Consider the following 18,309-nt stretch of genomic DNA (forward strand, 5'->3'; position numbering starts at 1 on the left):
AGCACTCAGCTGAGCCTTCAAGGGTTAACATATTGTTGTTAATGTAGCCTCACACTCTACAAGGCAGCACGAATGGAGGGAGGGAAGACAGAGACATACACACTGTGTGAGAGAGAGATATGCATTGCCCCTTTAAGTACGCTGACCCCATTGTAAGTACACTGTCCTTTTAAGTAGACCAGCAAGTTGAGACAGCACCTGCTGCCAGGAAGCTCCCTCCGTCCTGAACCTTGTTGTGTTCCCCCCCCCACCCCAGTGGTTTGCAGGTGTCTGGGTTGAGGGGGTAGCTGGGCTTTTTGGGGGTGGGGGGTGCAGGTGCCTGGCCCTGCTGCTCAGCTTTGGGGGTGAGGGTGTCTGGTCCAGGGGGCCACATGCAGCCACCTCCAACACCCCCCAAATACCCTCTCCCAGTAAACACAAATCCCTCCAGCACCTCCCAATTGTACCTCCCTCCCACCAGCAGTGTCAGGATGGGGACAGGATGAAAAAAGGAGAATCAACTAAAAAACCAGAGGGACAGAGTTTTTCCCCAAGATGTGCCCAGATGGCACATATGACACACACAAACTGAGGCGCCCAACAAAAGCATGACAAAGAAACAGGAATTGGGTTGTCATAGGGGTTTCTTTAACTCTACTACTGAAGGAATATTTTTTGTTGCCTGTATTGTTATAGACATACTTGCTGACAGGTACTTTGAAATAAATTACCAACATAATTGAAAGGGGCATGATTATACCCCATTATTTTGACAAATAAAATATGCAGAATTTTGCAATATTGTGTGCAGAATTTTTTGGCCCTGTATTTCCCCAGGACTAAGTGATTCTATATCTTCTTATATAATGCACATAAAGCCAAATCTAATGTAAAGTTCCTCATACTTCCTGTTCTTCTTTGTGCTTTCATTAATTTTGTCACCTTCCATATTTTTACATTTCACCCCAGTGACTGTTATTGAGTGTGCTTCCTTATCACTGACTACACTTGTGTTGTTACTTATGTCCTGGTTGATTTAATTTTTTTCTATCGTATACTTTTCTTCTCAATGCTTCCACTTTTTAACCACTGATCTATTTTTGTGACATCACCCTTATTTTCTTTTTAACTAAAATTATTTTGTGGTGTAGACCTGAGTGGGCAGGTGCCAGTACTACCAGAACCCCCCGGCCAGTGAAACGACTCATGGTAGTATATCTTGGCAGGTTTGGGCCTTTGTAAGATGAGTGGAAAAGTAAACCACCTCCACTGTGGTTGAATGTTTTTGATGCATTGCATCACAGCCACTTATATGGTGCACAGAGAATGTTGGTGAGACCTACGTCAAGGCTCCACCCACAGTGCCCTCCTGTGCATGTCCAGTACAGGGTTGTGGATGGTGTAACAAGACAGGGCTTCTCCCCTTCTCTCCCAAGAAACCCACTGCCACACCCAGAGTCTCTTTTAGGCCGTTTTATTTTCCAAACTTAAGCCAAAACAACAAACACAGTTCCTCAGCTCACCACAGGCTATAACTTCCAGGAAATTTTTTCTCTTTACCTTTCAGGATCTCACTGCTTCCCCTCCCAGAGGGACCTAGCAATCCAACTGCTACAGCTTCCTAGCTGTGACTCAGTGAGTCACCCTTCTCCAGGCCCAGGTGCCCTCTTTTAAAACTAATTTGGTCAGTTGATGTGGCACAGGTGCACTGACCTGGCTCTTTCTTAAAGGGTCATTGTCACCCTTTAATAGGTGAATATGTGATTCAGTGTGAAAATAAGCAAGTTTACCGATTCTCATTTTTCCCCAGTGGCCTCTCAGCAAGTACTGTATAAAAAATACTTTCATATACTGAAAATGCACTTCCCCCCACCCCACAAATGAGTTTATTTATCAGCAATATAAATTAACTCTAAAGTACTTGCTTGGAGGTGAGCCACTGCATGTGATTCATTTACAATGACATCTAGGTTGCAGAATCTTCTACTTTCTTTTGGCTTTTTGGCAGGGGTGGACAGTTATGTCAAAACCTCATTTTGTTGTAACACTCACCCATTCCTTCCATCCTTTGTATGTTGTCATAACTTACTATTTTATCAAAAGGTGGGCCTGATCCTGCAGCTCACATGTGACTATCCCCATTGATTCCACTGACTATTGCCTGCCCCTTAGACTGTAAAATCCTGGGGGCAGGAACTCTCTCTCTTTTATATTGCTGGATAGCACAATGCACACCTATGCCACTGTAAAAATAGTAAAATATCTTTTTTACATATTATCTGGATGTGCAGTAAAGACTGCATGGAATTGCAGAGACAACACGAGACGACTGAAGGAGACCACATTTTTACTTTGTGAAAACTACTTAGCTAATAATCACCAAGTGCACTAACTCAGAGCCATATGTTTTATAACTATAAATTTAAGAAAATTATTTTGTTAATGTAAAATATCATCAGTAAAGTAAAATGTCTACAACAATCAGATCTATATCAGCAGAGAGTACTTCATCCACATGCTGGAGGATACATTGTGATTACAAGCAAAATAAAATAAAAAGCTAAAAGCAATTTAAAATGCAATGCCTATAGGCTTGTGGTACATGCAGTCAAAGACTTGGAACCAGGTCCTGACTTTCAGAGGTGCCAGGCCTCTGGATTCAATGGGAGTTTTGGGCAATACAGAAATACTGTGCTTTTCTTGGAAGAAGTCCTCTAAACTTTATATGTGCACCTGTAATCAACTGATATAATTAAGTAAATGCTATATCTTATAGTGAATAAAGCTTGAAAGCAGTTGGTTGACATCTTTATTCAATTCCTTTTGATTTCAGTTCTTCTCGAACACGTTTCAGATAATTAGGATCAGGATAACCAAACCTAGGGGAAAGAGAGAAGACTTGTTTGGGCCATTTACATAATGAAACAATATTTCCCAATTCTACAGCACCTTCCATTAAAATCTCTTAAAGCACTTTTACAAACATTAGTCTTGCAATGCTCTGTGAAACAAACAGGCCCTAATTTACAGATGAGAAAAGTAGGCACAGAAAGGTTAAAGCTAAAATTTTCAAAAGCAGCCATTCATTTTGGGTGCCCAAACTGACACCCTGAACTGGATTTTCAGACCTGCTGTGTACCTACAATTCCACTTGTAGTCTATGGCAACTGTGGGTGCTCAGCAACTCTGAAAATAAGGCCCTAATTGTTTCAGAATAGGTACAGTACTCAGGCAGACCCGGGGGTGTCATGGGATGAGGCTACAAAAGTGGTGTCTTTCGTCTCTTTTGATCTCAGGCCATACAGGAACCACTGTGAATCCTGGTACAAATTACAGCATCCTTAGGGTTGTTCTAAGTCAGGGGTCAGCAACATATGGCACGTGTGCCAAAGACGGCCCGCGAGCCGATTTTTAATGGCACGCTGCTGCCTGCCGGGTTCCAGCCGCCGGCCCCACTCAGCCCGCTGCGGAACCCAGGCTGGGACCCCGGCAGGCAGCAGCGTGCCATTAAAAATCCTGCCTGCCCCGGCCCGCAGTTCTCCGCCCCCCCACGGGGGGCAGGGTGAAGAAGCTTGGTCCTGCCAGCTGCTGCAGGTCAGGCAAGCTCCCCCCTCCCCCGCCTCTTCCTCCAAGGTGCTGGGTTCCTGCCCCTCCTCCTCTCCCTCCCTGCCACCGATCAGCTGATGGCCCTTGTGAGGGAGGGGGAGAAATGGAGCAGCATGCTCCTGCTCCAGGGAGGAGGCAGAGAAGAGGTGGGGATGGGGCCTTGGGGAAGGAGGTGGAATAGGGCATATCCCCTCCAGCCCCCTGCCGTGAGCCAGTCTGGGCAGGGGGCTGGGACCACCTCCATGACCCTAGCCCACACCCGCAGCCCTCTGCCCTGACCCCTTCACCCCCCTCACACGCCCCCAGCCCTGACTCCTGCACCCCCCTCACACACCCCAACCCTCTGCCCTGACCCCTGCACCCCCCTCACACGCCCCAACCCTCTGCCCTGACCCCTGCACCCCCCGACAACCCCAGCCTTGACTCCAGCACCCCCATGCCCTGATTCCTACACCCCCCCACACTCCCCCAGCCCTCTGCCCTGACTCCTGCAGCCTCCTCACATCCCCCCCAGCACTCTGCCCTGACCCCTGCACGCCCCCCAACCCCAGCCTTGACTCCAGCACCCCCCATGCCCTGACTCCTGCACCCCCCTCACACTCTCCCAGCCCTCTGCCCTGACTCCTGCACCCTCCTCACAGACCCCCAGCACTGTGCCCTGACCCTGGCACTCCCCTCACACACACCCAGCCCTCTGCCCTGACCCCTGCACCCCCCCCCAACCCCAGCCCCCCCAACATACCCAGCCCCCCCCCCAGCCCTCTGCCCTGACTCCTGCACCCTCCTCACACTCCCCCAACCCTCTGCCCTGACCCCGCAGCCTCCTCACACACACCTAGCCCTCTGCCCTGACCCCAGCCCCCCCCATATACCCAGCCCCCCCCAGCCCTCTGCCTTGACTCCTGCACCCCCCCCACAACCCCAGCCCCCCCAACATACCCAGCCCCCCCCACCCTCTGCCCTGACCCCTGCAGCCTCCTCACACACACCTAGCCCTCTGCCCTGACCCCTGCACCCCCCCAACCCCAGCCTTGACTCCATCACCCCCCACACATACCCAGCCCCCCATGCCCTGACTCCTGCACCCTCCTCACACACCACCAGCCCCCTGCCCCGACTCCTGCACCCCCCCACATACCCAGCCCCCCCCACACCCTATGCCCTGACTCTTGCACCCCCACATTCTCACCCCCACCCAGAGCACCAAACAGGAGCTCCTGCACCCACCCCCCACATTCCTACCTGCACCCCTCACACCAAATGGGAGCTTCCCAGGTAAGCACTCCACACCCAAACCTCCTGCCCCAACCCTGAGCCCCCTCCTTCATTCTTGCTCCTGGCCAAACCCTTCACCCCAACCTCCAGCCTGCTCCTTCACCCGCAGCCCTGTGCTCAGTGCACTCCCACCCTCAGCTCAGTGCAGAGAGAGAGGAAGAGAATGGGCTAGAACCAGGGAGAAGGTAGGTACCCACTGTATGTGGGCAGGGCCAGGATCCCAGACCAGCAGCGGGCTGAGCAGGGCCAGCAGCTGGGACCCTGGGTGGCAGGAGCCAGTGGAAGGAACCCCAGACTGGCAGCGGGCTGAGTGGCAGCAGGCTGAGCCGCTCAGCCCACTGCTGGTCTGGGATCCTGGCCGCTGGCCCCACTCAGCCCGCTGCTGGTCTGCCGGCCCCTTGCCAGGGGTCCCGGCCACAGGCCCTGCTCAGCCTGCTGCCGGCCTAGATGAATGGAACCCCAGGCTGGCAACGGGCTGAGTGGGCCGGTGCCGTAAGATCAGCATTTTAATTTAATTTTAAATGAAGCTTCTTAAACATTTTGAAAACCTTGTTTACTTTACATACGACAATAGTTTAGTTATATAATATATAGACTTATAGAGAGAGACCTTCTAAAAAACATTAAAATGCATCACTGGCACGCAAAACCTTAAATTAAAGTGAATAAATGAAGACTCGGCACACCACTTCTGAAAGGTTGCTGACCACTGCTCTAAGTGATGCAGTGGAGCTCTTATGCTAACTGGTGGGGACATGCCCCGTCTGCCTTACCAATATTTATTTATGAATATTTCAGATGGTTTACAATAAAACATTTCAATTATAGGATCTTGACATGTAAGTACATACCTTATTACAAAACTACCAATATTTGACAGCATGTTGTATACTAACAGTCCAGTTTATATCATTCCTTTGACCTTTTTTTCAAATGATTTAAAACAGAACTATAACTTGATGTGTGTATATTTAACCATTCATATTCAACTTTTTGAAACCTGTACTGGGAAGCTGAATGTTTTCTGGGGAGGGGAGAAGGAACTCAGGGGCTAGAAGCTATGGGAAAGCAGGTGGTGTTCAATGGCAGGACCTCAGCCCTGTAATACACAGAACTGCGGTTCTCCCTGCCTCAATGTCCCTGAGTTGGTTCAGGGATGGAACCTATATATGTCAGTCTTCATCTATAACTCCTGACCTCTGGCTGGGTTACTTGTCTCTTCCCCCCTTCCAGGACTAAAAGGAGTCTGGCCCCACCCAAAGTTCTACTGGTCGCATTAGTGGGCTTTCGATCAATCGTTCCAGGAGTTTGGCCGTCCTCTTAGGGCCTCTTCTATCCCCCTTTACAGGTTTCTTCCCTTCTTTCTTCAACAGGGCAGAAGTAAAGTAAATTAGAGCAGGAACACAAAGCCAAAGTCCAGTATTCCTGTTATTGTTTCTACTTCTGGTCAAAGGTCGTGGCAGTCTTCACCCCTGTCAGTGTAGGGTAGGGGACCCAGACTCCTATGGGCCCCAGCCCAGGGACCCTGGGTGATACAGTCAGAAATTTGTTTTGTTTAAATCTCCTGCTGCTTCTCTGAGTTGCTTCCTACCTCAGGGTCTTGCAGCTACCTGCCTGGTAATCTTCTCTGATCCATTCTGGCAGTAAAATGGTTTCTCTGAGCAGCTTCCTCTGGTCTGACCCTGTGGAGCTCCTTCACAGTGGCTGTTTCTCTGGATTGCAGCATTTTACCCTTGCTGTTGTTAGGGTGCCCATTGGCTGAAGGTGGGGACATGACTGCTTCCTTTTTAACACTTTAGTGTCCATTCCCTTGTAGGGTCTATATAGCTCATCATAAGGAGGATGTAATTCAGTTACTGTCTGCTATGTATACCGTTCTTGACTATCTATTGTTCCTCTGAGGACAATATCATTGTGTCAATATCAAAGCATTTCAACTATTTCAGAAAGAAAAGGAGTACTTTTGGCACCTTAGAGACTAACAAATTATTTCAGTATTTCTGTTGTATTGTTTTCCTGTGCCAGGGATATACTATTACTTTCATTCATTTTTAGTGAGTTTGTCTGGCACTGCTCTCACACTGACATGGCCCTTATATGCCTTAGGTTGCAAAGAGCAGTGGGGTACCGGCCAATTACCCAGATTCTACAGCACCTAGGGATTCCCCACTGCATGGGGAAACTTCGCTTGCTCCAGTAGGGCTGCTTTATGGCCCGTGACAGCAAATCGGTGCAAAAGGGCCAAACTGGGAGCCAGGTTTGGCCCCACATCTTCTTTCTTTTAGTCTTATCCCTTATCACAAGAACATCTTTTCTCCTCGATAGTTTATACAGTAATATAGTTTACTATTTTCTCATGATAGTGTAGAGAAGTTCATTAATATAGTGCTAACCACTGTAATACTGTGGGTTACACAAATAGTTGCACTAAACCCAGTAGATAGTACATACAATTTCTGAGCTCCAGTAACTTGTTTTCTTGTTAAACAACATACAAAACTCTAATGCTGTAATTTTAAAAAAACTGCCTGATTTGTGCATTTTGTAGTGAAGGATGTCTCACTCTGTGAAAAAAATTACTTCCATGGGCTGCCAGTTTATAATTCAGAATAAAACTAAAAACATGAAGAAGACTGGATGGTTCAAAGGACTCATAAAAGGATAAAAGAGCTTTTCATTGATATGTCACTGGTATGACTATGGCTCAGGTTAGGTCTATAGGGACCATGAATCACAAGCACTCATACCACCAAAACTGTCAATGACAACTGAAACCATTGTTGGCAACCTCAGAAAAGAGGCCAAGGACAGGAAGACTGAAGACCCCAAGGAGATACTACCTTTTCGTCAGAGATGCGATACATTTGAGGGGATGTTTGCACGTCTCATCTATGTTGTACCATTTTCTATGGATAAAAACAGTCTTCAAAGCTCTGTCCATGAGAAGTGAACTGCTGCAACTTGCAACAGAGTGACTTCTCTTGTACAAGCTGCAACTGAGCACAGCATCTACCCCAGCCATCCTGTTTTGAGTGCACACAGTGCTCTGCACCCACAAGCAGCACTCCTTGCAAGTGGTGCAGGATATAGGGATTGTTGCACCTACCCCACAGTTCCTAGCACAGCTTCCTAGAGCAGGTGCATTAATGTCTATGGTCTACAGCGTATATGGCCACCTGTTTACATTTTGGGTTTGTTCCAATGGATGCTTCTAATAGTTCTGGCCTGTCCAAAGACATACACATGCACTATGTGGGGAAGGGCCTATGCCCTGTTACTCCCTCACCCTTGCAGATACAATGGTGGAGAGTCATCAGGATCTCTCAAGGTGCTGCTAGACTGACTCTGGGCCTGGAGATCCAGACCATATTGCAATGATCATCTAGGACAGTGGTTTTCAAACTTTTTTTTCTGGTGACCCAGTTGAAGAAAATTGTTGATGCCTGCGACCCAGCGGAGCTGGGGATGAGGAGTTTGGAGTGTGGGAGGGGCTCAGGGCTAGGGCAGAGGGTTGGGGTGAGGGCTGCGGAGTGGGGCTGGGAATAAGGAGTTCAGGGTGTGAGAGGGGTCTCTGGATGGGGCAGGGGGTTGGGGTGCAGGCTCTGGGGTGGGGCCAGGGATGGGGGCCTGGGATGCAGGAGGGGGCTCCGGGTCTGCGGGGGGGGGGGGGGAGGGGAGGGAGGAGGCTCAAGGCTGTGGCAGAAGGTTGGGGGTGAGGGCTCTGAACTGGGGTTCACGCTCTGGGGTGGGGCTCAGGGATGTGGCAGATGGTTGGGGTGAGGGCTCTGAGCTGGGGATGCAGGCTCTGGGGTGGGGCCCAGGATGACAGGTTTGGGATGCAGGAAGGGGCTCCAGGTTTGGGGGGGCACTCAGGGCTGGGGAAGGGGATTGGGGCATGGGCTTACCTTGAGCAGCTCCCGGTCAGCGGCGCAGCAGGGGTGCTAAGGCAGGCTTCCTGCCTGTCCTGGCACTGCAGGCCACACTGCGCCCCGGAAGCGGCCAGCAGCAGGTCCGGCTCCTAGGTGGAGGCGCGTGGCTTTCACCTGCAGGCACTGCCCCCACAGCTCCCGTTGGCTGGTTTCCAGCCAGTGGGAGTGCGGAGCCAGTGCTCAGGGTGGGGGCAGCATGCGGAACCCCGTGGGGCCCCTCACCCCAACCTTAGGAGCTAGACCTGCTGCTGGCTGCTTCCAGGGCACAGCGCAGTGTCAGAACACATAGGGACTAGCCTGTCTTAGCCGAGCAGCACCGCCGATGGGACTTTTAACGGCCCAGTCAGCGGTGCTGACCAGAGCCGCTGCAACCCAATAGTGGGTCGCGACCTGCAGTTTGAAAACCACTGATCTAGGAGGTGAGAAGATTGGATTCATTTACATATTCAATTATTTTGAAATTTGACTCTTTAAATTTGACTGATTATTCTGTTTAGGACAAACAAATAATTTAAAAACTAATTTTGTACCTGTCATAAATATAAAGGGAAGGGTAACCACCTTTCTGTCCATAGTGCTATAAAATCCCTCCTGGCCAGAGGCAAAACCCTTTCCCCTGTAAAGGGTTAAGAAGCTAAGATAACCTCACTAGCACCTGACCAAAATGACCAATGAGGAGACAAGATACTTTCAAAGGGCGGGGGGGGGGGACGGACAAAGGGTCTGTCTGTCTGTGTGATGCTTTTGCTGGGAACAGATGAGGAATGCAGCTCAGAACTCCTGTAAAAAGTTAGTAAGTAATCTAGCTAGAAATGCATTAGATTTCCTTTTGTTTAATGGCTGGTAAAATAAGCTGTGCTGAATGGAATATATATTCCTGTTTTTGCGTCTTTTTGTAACTTAAGGTTTTGCCTAGAGGGATTCTCTATGTTTTGAATCTGATTACCCTGTAAGATATTTACCATCCTGATTTTACAGAGGTGATTCTTTTACCTTTTCTTCAATTAAAATTCTTTTTTTAAGAACCTGATTGCCTTTTCATTGTTCTTAAGATCCAAGGGTTTGGGTCTGTGTTCACCTGTGCAAGTTGGTGAGGATTTTTATCAAGTCTTCCCCAGGAAAGGGGGTGTAGGGCTTGGGGGGATATTTTGGGGGAAGACGTCTCCAAGTGGGCTCTTTCCCTGTTCTTTGTTTAACACGCTTGGTGGTGGCAGCATAGGGTTCAAGGACAAGGCAAAGTTTGTACCTTGAGGAAGTTTTTAACCTAAGCTGGTAAGAATAAGCTTAGGGGGTCTTTCATGCGGGTCCCCACATCTGTACCCTAGAGTTCAGAGTGGGGAAGGAACCTTGACAGTACCAAATGTGTATGTTTTTACAGAATGTTAATATGGTATTTTTCATTCTGTATCTGGGACATATGCTGAAGTGGGAGTTGGGATGTGGGTTCTTGGGGGATGCGTAAAGCTGAAACAGGTGGAGGACCACCACATCTGCTCTCAGACTTGCTTGTTCTGAAGAAAGGAGGGTACTTTACAGCCAGCAGAGATCAGTTGAGTAGCTACTTGGGTGCCTTTTGCCATATATGCAGCTAGTAGGTGAGTGGCTTGACAGGTGACAGAGCCAGTGCCATTAATTGTGAGTGTCACAAAGGGTGTATCATAAATATAAAGGAAAGAGCAGCATAAAATCCCTCCTTGCAGCTGTATTGAATCGCTTTACCTGTAAGGGTTAAGAAGCTCAAATAACCTGGTTGGCACCTGACCAAAAGGACCAATAAGAAAAGAAGATACTTTCAAATCTGGGTGGGGGAGATTTTGTTTGTGCTCTCTTTGTTTGTTCCCTCTCTGGACAGAGAGAGAGACACCAGGCAAGAAATGATCCATCTAAGATTACAAAAATTGTAAGTAAGGCAAGGAAATGCGTTAGGTTACCTTTTGTTTCAGCTTGTGAATTTTCCCTATACTAAGAGGTAGTTTTATTCCTGTTTTTATAACTGTGAAGCTGAGTCCAGAGAGGAGTCCTCTGTGTTTTAAATCTTTTTATGACACTGTAAAGTTACCTTCCATCCTGATTTTGCAGGTGTGATCCTTTTACTTTTTTCTTCATAATAAAGATCTTCTTTTAAGAACCTGATTGATTTTAGTGTCCTAATGATAAAGGGTCTAGTCTGTACTTACATTAAAGGCAACTGGTTGGTATATTATTCTCAAACCTCCCCAGGAAAGGGGGTGAAGGAGCTTGTGGGGATATTTTGGGGGAATAGGGATTCCAAGTGACCCTTCCCTGAATTTTTATTTAAATCAATTGGTGGTGGCAGCAATACCATCCAAGGACAAGGAAAGGAATTTGTGCCCTGGGGAAGTTTTTAACCTAAGCTGGTAGAATATAAGCTTAGGGGGTCTTTCATGAGGGTCCCCACATCTGTACCCCAGAGTTCAGACTGGGGAGGGAACCCTGACACGGTGCAATGTAGAACTGTATTTGGAGGAATAACGGCATTGTTGTATCTACTGTGCTTGCATTCCCTGACCACACCGGCTCTGCAACAATACAGTGACTGAGTGGAGTATGTAATGGTGCTTAGCCTTGCCTAGAGTAGGTAAAATTGCTTTGGTGGTGTTAATGCCTGTGCATTGCTGAAAGAAGTTTTGTGCATGGATACAAGGGGCCTGTTTCTCCACTGCTTTGCACCTTGTGTAGTTATTTACACCTGTGCAAACTGAGTGTAAAATGTATCAAATCAGGATTCTTACAGCAACCCACTTTTCACAGTCGTAAATGACAACACAAGGTGCAAGGCAGTCGAGAGTGTGACCCAAGATGTTTTACACAAGTGCCAGTAACTTGCAATGGTGTTAGCAATGCCAAAATTATTTAGTAGAAAGAAGGTTCAGGCCTGTCAATCCAGCATCTTTGGCAAGCATTAAATTCACTTAAAAATACTCACATTTCAGGTCCCCCAGACATGCTTGTTTTATGGTGAATATCATTCCAGGTGATCATATCATTTGCACCAGAAGTACGTGATTGCCCCACCGTGAAGATCAATCTTTGGTCAAAGGCCCTTTTAAGCAGCTGCAAAATTTCTCTTCCTTCCTTGTTGTCAGGTAAGTATGCTGTTCGACTTGTTCCAAAATATTGTCTGCCTGGGTTTGGATGGTTTTTCTGTTTTGTAAAGAATACAACACAAATGGTCTGTAAACCCAAGGCCCTTGATTTTTGGCTCTTTAAAAAAAATTTCTTGAGAATGTATCAGTATTTATTACAATTAAAAAAAAAATGGGGAGAAGGGCAGCAGGACGGGAAATCAGTAAAAATCAAAAGTGAAGGACAGCAGGCAGGAGGGTGATGCTTGGTACTCACAGGGGTAGAGGGATGCCCGCTACATCCTGGCACTGGGTCGGTTTGGAGCAGTGCCAAGTACTTACAGGGTGCAGCAGGGGACCTCATGATATAGCAGTTGAGGAAGCCTTCCACACCCTATGGGCCTGTCACTGCAGTGGTCAGGCAGCTTCAGCTGCCAGGTCCCTTCCCAGGTCTGCTCTCCCACTGAGCAGAGGGAGCCATGCTGAAGGGTGATGGCCAGGAGGGGAGCAGAAGACTGTGCCCTGTGAGTACTGGCTCCCCTGCCAGACAGAGCTCCCTCCCGACCCTTTAGAGAAAGTGGAAGGGACCATGCTGAAGGACTGGGGTCAGGAGGGTGTCTGTCCGATAGAGAGGCTAGTACCCATAGGGCGCAGCGTTCAGCTCCCTGTAGGCCTGTTGCTGCAGTTGGGCAGTCTTGGCTGATGGGACCCAGCTCCCTGCTGTCTCTGAAAAATTCATGGGTTCCAAAAAAGCCAAAAAGTTTGGGTGAAATATTGGTAATGCCTGAAAACTGACTTTTTCAAAACCCCAGAATTTTTCAGAGAAAATCAGTAAATACCCAAAACAAAGGGCCTTATATATACACCATAGATATACTACAAATGTGTGAAAACGAATCTGCCACCTCAATTTCTGCAATGCTCTTTATTCCAATCTCCCCAAATCCATTCTCCAACTCCTTCAGTCTATTCAAAATCACATTGCATGCTTAATTTTGACTTTGCCTTTCTATTTACACATCTTCTCTTTCACCTCTTCACTGGTTTCCTGTGTATCTGAGGTATCACTGAAATTCATCCTCACTTTCAATAGCCTCACCAGAACTGTTCCTTGTTAGGGCATCTCATCTCTCCTTTCTTCCCTGCCCATCCCCTTCATTCAATTTCTCACATTTTCTTGTCTCAATTAATTCATTCATTGTTGTTTCTAAATATCATGTTCTTGCTCTCCTAGCTCTCTGGAGTTCTCTCTTCCTCCTCTCCCTTTGCTTTTCTACTGATGTCATTGCAAGTGTTGTTTGGTCTGCAGTAGTACCTAAATGTCTTGATCAGGGTCCTATTGTGCTAGATGCTGTAAAAACACATAACATAATCCAAAGCCCTTACAATCATTTCCTCCCCACAATGAACTACACACTTCTGTAGCCAAGTGCTGGGCCTGATTCCCCCCTCACAGCAGTTTTACACCAGCATCACTTCACTGATTTCAATGGAGTTATTTCAGATTTACACCTACATGAAAGGAGAAACAGGCTCATTGCGTATAACAGTGAGGGCTACCATTTTGGTTTTATCTTTCATTTGTATTGATTAATATTTGATATTTTTGTGTTTCCCTTGTAGCTCTGATCCAGCATTGGGTGTTAGTACTGCATATTAATGGAAGTTCATAAAGAAATATCATATTATGTGATGTGATATGAGATCCTATTTGGAAAACTGGGATTTGTAATGTATATTCAGAGTACCAGAGCCTAACAAAAATATTGGAATAAATATCTGCTGGATTAAAAAAAAATCTCTTTAGGATTGGAAAAATATTGGATTCTATCTTCGATTTCGGTTTTGTTAACAAACACCTTTCACGCACTTTCAAATATACTTACCGTTTGAACCCCACCTGGCATATGATAGTCAATCTTAATAGTCCCACACTGAGGATAGCCAGTGATTCGATAAGGAAGCTTTGAGAAAGACATCGTTCCCTCTGGCTGATTTCCTTGTATGAGTCCATAGAATGTATTACAGACAGGACAGGCAGGCTTATACTTCATTGCCTCTTGGATGCATGCTTTGCAAAATTCATGTTTGCACTTTTGCAGTACTTCTTTTTGATAGATTTTATCCATGCAAATGGCACACTCATCTTTGGCTTCCTCTCCTCCTGCTAACTTTGGACTACGTTGTTCTTTGGGAGGAACTCTATTCATTTTCCTATCATCTTCTGCATCCTGGGAAGTTCCTGTAGCACCTCTCCAGCTGGTACCGTAAGTAAGAGCTGTCCCTTCTTTAATCTTTACAGGGCCTTCAATGTAAAAAAAGCTCCTGATGTGCTTTTCAGCAGCATGCAGAAGATCTGGTAAACCTTTTAAACTGAGTTTCTCCTCCTTTTTCTTAAGTATTATACCTGGGTTTTCCAGTTGTAGTTTATTAAAGTGTTTATTCAGCTGTTTTTTCTGATCACCTGAAAGTTTCAAGCAGAGGTCTTTTTCAATTATCATTGCTGAGGCCTTCTGAAATGCACTAATGAAGCTTTCATAAGCATGTGCAGACATATCTGAATCTTTATTCTTAGGTTTAAATATGATGCATGCTCTCTGGTTCTGTGGAGAGCCCTTTTTTTCTATTATGGTATCAAATGTTTGATTTATCAGTTCAATTTCTTTACTTAATATTGTTTCCAAGAGTTTAAGCCTAATAGAATCAACTTCAATTCCATTCCTATATGTGTAAGCTTCAGATGTTATTTTCACAGGTTTTTCAAGTGGGCTGTTCACATTTTTTTCATCAAGAAATTTTTTCGCAGCCAAAATCTCATGTGCTGGACCACGCAGTATTACTGTATTTCCTTCATTTTTGGCAAGAAGATTCCTATACCTGGTATTTAATTTCTGTAGTGTTTCATTTAACTGGGAACTGTTTGTCAAATAAACTTTTTCTTGTTTTAAATCTGCTATTCCTTTCTGAAAATCAGTGATAAAAGACTGCTGAGCTCTCTCTACTAATCCAGAACTCTCAACAGATATGAAGTATACTGAAGTGAGTCCATTGTCATGCTCTTTGCTTTTTATCTTTACGTTGAAACGTTGCTGTAATTCTTTAATTCGTTCTTCATAGACATGGTTAAAGTATTCATAGAGAGCTGACGGAACTTCAATATTGTTCACTTCATCCAAACCATTCTCATTCACATCTTCCAAATCATTCTTTCTTTCAAAGTGTGAAAAATCAGTGTGTTGGTCATTTTTTATAAGGAGATCATCAAAATAGTGATACACTTTTTCAATATCTGCATAGTCTCCTGTCACTTTCTCGATGCTGTGGTCACTAGAATTTTTTTCTATTTTTAAGTTTGGGCACAGAATGGTCACTTGTTGTCTTTGCTGTTCGCTAAACAGGTCGGTATTCAAGGTTGCAGACACGTGGAGAAAAATCTGAAAATGAAAGAACAAGCAGAGATCATTAGCAGCTTTCCTAAAATTCTCAGCTTGTTCTTTCAAATATTTAACTAAAAAATCTTTCTACACTAGTTCTCAGTTTGCCAAGATTATTTTGTTCTTACTATATATAAACACTCTTGCATATAGTCTTCTTTGAACTCATGTATACTGATATACTGCCATTGGTTCTCATGCATGTGTACATAGGGATACTAATCTTGCTCCCAATGAAATCTGTGGAAAAACTCCCATCTTCTAATGGGAACTGCAGTGGGGCAATGTAGAGGCCATCCACAGCTCTCTCTTAAATTGAGACCCAGTGCACATTAGCACAACATAAAAAGCAACTCATGATCTACTTTGCTGGTACGTATTATTCCTTATCCCACAGGAACTAAGGACCATCACAAACCTCATGACTCCAGTGCAAGGCACGCTTCTTTGACCTGCCTTCCCTACCAAAAACAGACAGAGCAGTACAGACATTCAAAAACAAATAAACAACCCAAAACCAAAACCCCACCAAAACAAAGCACTACATTAGATGAGAGAATGAACCACTTGTCATAGATGTGCCTGACACTTATTGTATACTGGAATGTGCTCAGATTCTACGATGACAAGAGCAGTGTAAGAACCTATATGGAATAGAATATCTGATTGTATTTATTAGTTCCTTTGAAAGGGTTCCTGTACGTGCCTCAGTAGCAGCCAGGCATACAAATTGGTTCTGAAAAATTATAAATGTCCCCCAATTTCAGAGGACATGCACATGCCACAAACATAATTATGACGGCAAATCCCTACCACTGCATTACAAGTCACCATGCCATACTGTGTGCCTATATGTTAATTAGGAGTATGGACATGTCTCAGTGCTTGCTGACCATGAAGTTTATAAATCTAATGCACAGTAACAATTTCCAACTCTTCTGTTCTGGCTAGAAGGTGAAATGAGCTCTTTCTCTCCAACTGGTGTATGGCAGCAGAGGTGTACATGTGTAAGTCATGAGAATGTGAGAGCGTGGTGAGTTATTTTTTCTATATTAAACATACCTTTTCAGTAAATGCTCTAGAAGATGAACTGGCATCATGTTTTTCACCAAGCTGTTTCTTATCAGATTTCTTCTGAAGTTGTGAAAAGCCTAAGGTGCTAGATTGGCCCGACGATTGTATTGTAGGCTGGCTTTCTCCATGATCCTCTATCTCTGAATCTGCCTGGATAAATATCTTCAGACTTTTGCCATCAATTTCTAGGGCATGGTCTTCACGTGATTTCACACAGTTCTTATCTATTGTGAGGTGGGAATAAATTGGGAGAGGAGAAGGGAACCTCTGCTTATTCTGGTGTATCAATGAACACTAAACAGTCAGATTCTCCATTGCTTTGCCCCTGTGTAGTCATTTTCACATGTGCAAAATGAGTGTAAAAGGCTAACATTCTGATCTGGTATGGTTTTACACCCACTCTGCACCCCTATGAATGATTACACAAGGGGAAAGGAAGAGGAAAAACAACCCCCAAGGAATTCACACATACCGTATATACTGTGAATTTTAAGGTTTGAAACAAAATGAGTTCAAGCCTCTTTTGTACTGCCCCAGTGCTGGGGCCCTTAGGCGCTGGCCCAGGCCATGGCACAAATTAGGGCCCACCATCTAACTGTTATACTGTATAGCACTTTTCACCTGTGCATCTCAAAGAGAACTATGCTGGTTGTCAATGGCTACTAAGGTTCCCTTCCATGTTCCCTTCTCCCTGACCATGTCCCTACACCAAGGACCAAGATGCAGGTAACATAGGAGCAGTTATGGGAGTTTTACATCACTCAAAGTTTGCTCTACACAGAGTAGTACAGCCGGCACTTGGCACAGCTAGCATGCCGCTGACCCAGCGAGGTTCACAGCTGGGGTGCTGCCTAGGGGCATTAGCAAGTATACCACAGGTGGCTACGGCTGGCACATCACCACCCTGCTGAATGTCATAGCTGATATGCCATCCATTGCCCCTGCTGAGTAGCAGCTTGCAAAATGTTTCAAGGGGCACAGCCTGCTGCCATGCCGAGTGACACAGTTGACATGCTGTTGGCATACTGTCACACTGCACCATGGGCACACTCTATCCCTGTGGCACAACGGGTGTGCTGCTGCCATGCCATGCTGTTGAGTGACACGACTGGCACTCTGCATCACTGGGGGCATGGATGGCACACCCCGCATTCTCCCACCTCTAGGGCATGGCTAGCACTCCCAGGCTGCACCCCTCACAGGCCTGGGACACGCCCGGCTTGCACACACAGACACAGAGGGCACGGCGGGCACACCCTGTGGACCACCACCCCCAGGGCATGGCTGGCACACCCCCCCCCAGCCCCCTTTGGGGCTGGCATGCACTGACATGCTGTTGAGCTAAATGGCGGCCTCCCCCCCAGCCTGGCACCCCGGCCCCCCTCGAGAAGCCAGAGTGGAGTGGGCCATGCCCTCCCCTCAGCGAGGCGCCGAGGGCACCAGCCAGCACCCGGGGCCGGGCCGGGCCGGGCCGGGCCGCGCACCCCCCTCACCTTTCTCCGAGCGGAAGCACACCAGGTAGGCGCCCGGCTCGGGGCCCCGCTCCACCTCGCACTCGCCTCCCCCGGAGCGCTTGGCGGACTGGAAGTAGCTCTCCAGCTTGAGCCGCAGCTTGTCGCTGGGCCGGGCCGTGGGAGAGACCCGCACCAGGAGCGGGGCCGGGAGGGCGGCCATAGCGCGCGGGGCCTGCCGCTGGCGGCTGGCGCGGCGGCGGCTAACTTTCGCTTTCGATTTCCAGCGTCGGTGGCAAACAGCAGAAACTCCACGCCCCGCTCCACAGCCCGCGCCGGGCCGGCCCGCCTGCCAGGTACCGGGGCCACCCCGTCACGCGGCGCGTGTGGCGGAGTCGGGCTGGGGCGGGCCGGGCGCGCTAGGGAACCCCCGAGCGCTGCTGAGGCGCGGGCCCCGGGGCTGGGGTGCTTCCTT

The 18,309-nt window shown here is 47.1% G+C and overlaps 2 protein-coding genes across 3 annotated transcripts in view; one reads left to right on the top strand and one right to left on the bottom strand.

Moving 5' to 3' along the window:
- Positions 1 to 803: 803 nt before the first annotated feature.
- On the bottom strand, positions 804 to 18,144 carry DTX3L (deltex E3 ubiquitin ligase 3L). Its single transcript, XM_074967201.1, has 5 exons — positions 17,877 to 18,144; positions 16,372 to 16,607; positions 13,762 to 15,309; positions 11,737 to 11,954; positions 804 to 2,858 (listed from the first exon to the last, which is right to left on the bottom strand). The coding sequence occupies exons 1-5, from the start codon at positions 18,055 to 18,057 to the stop codon at positions 2,789 to 2,791; spliced, it is 2,253 nt and encodes a 750-aa protein (XP_074823302.1). The 5' UTR covers positions 18,058 to 18,144; the 3' UTR covers positions 804 to 2,788.
- Positions 17,823 to 18,309, top strand: part of PARP9 (poly(ADP-ribose) polymerase family member 9) — a 36,541-nt gene continuing 36,054 nt past the window's right edge. Inside the window, exon 1 of one of the 2 annotated variants that reach the window (XM_074967198.1) lies at positions 17,823 to 17,901. The gene's annotated coding sequence lies outside the window, so the exon portion shown is untranslated. Of the gene's footprint in view, positions 17,902 to 17,932; positions 18,191 to 18,309 lie in introns of those variants that run through there. The other variant, XM_074967197.1, reaches the window with a different exon arrangement.

The sequence above is a fragment of the Natator depressus genome, chromosome 11, assembly GCF_965152275.1.
Source record: "Natator depressus isolate rNatDep1 chromosome 11, rNatDep2.hap1, whole genome shotgun sequence".
In the NCBI taxonomy this organism is placed as follows: domain Eukaryota; kingdom Metazoa; phylum Chordata; order Testudines; family Cheloniidae; genus Natator; species Natator depressus.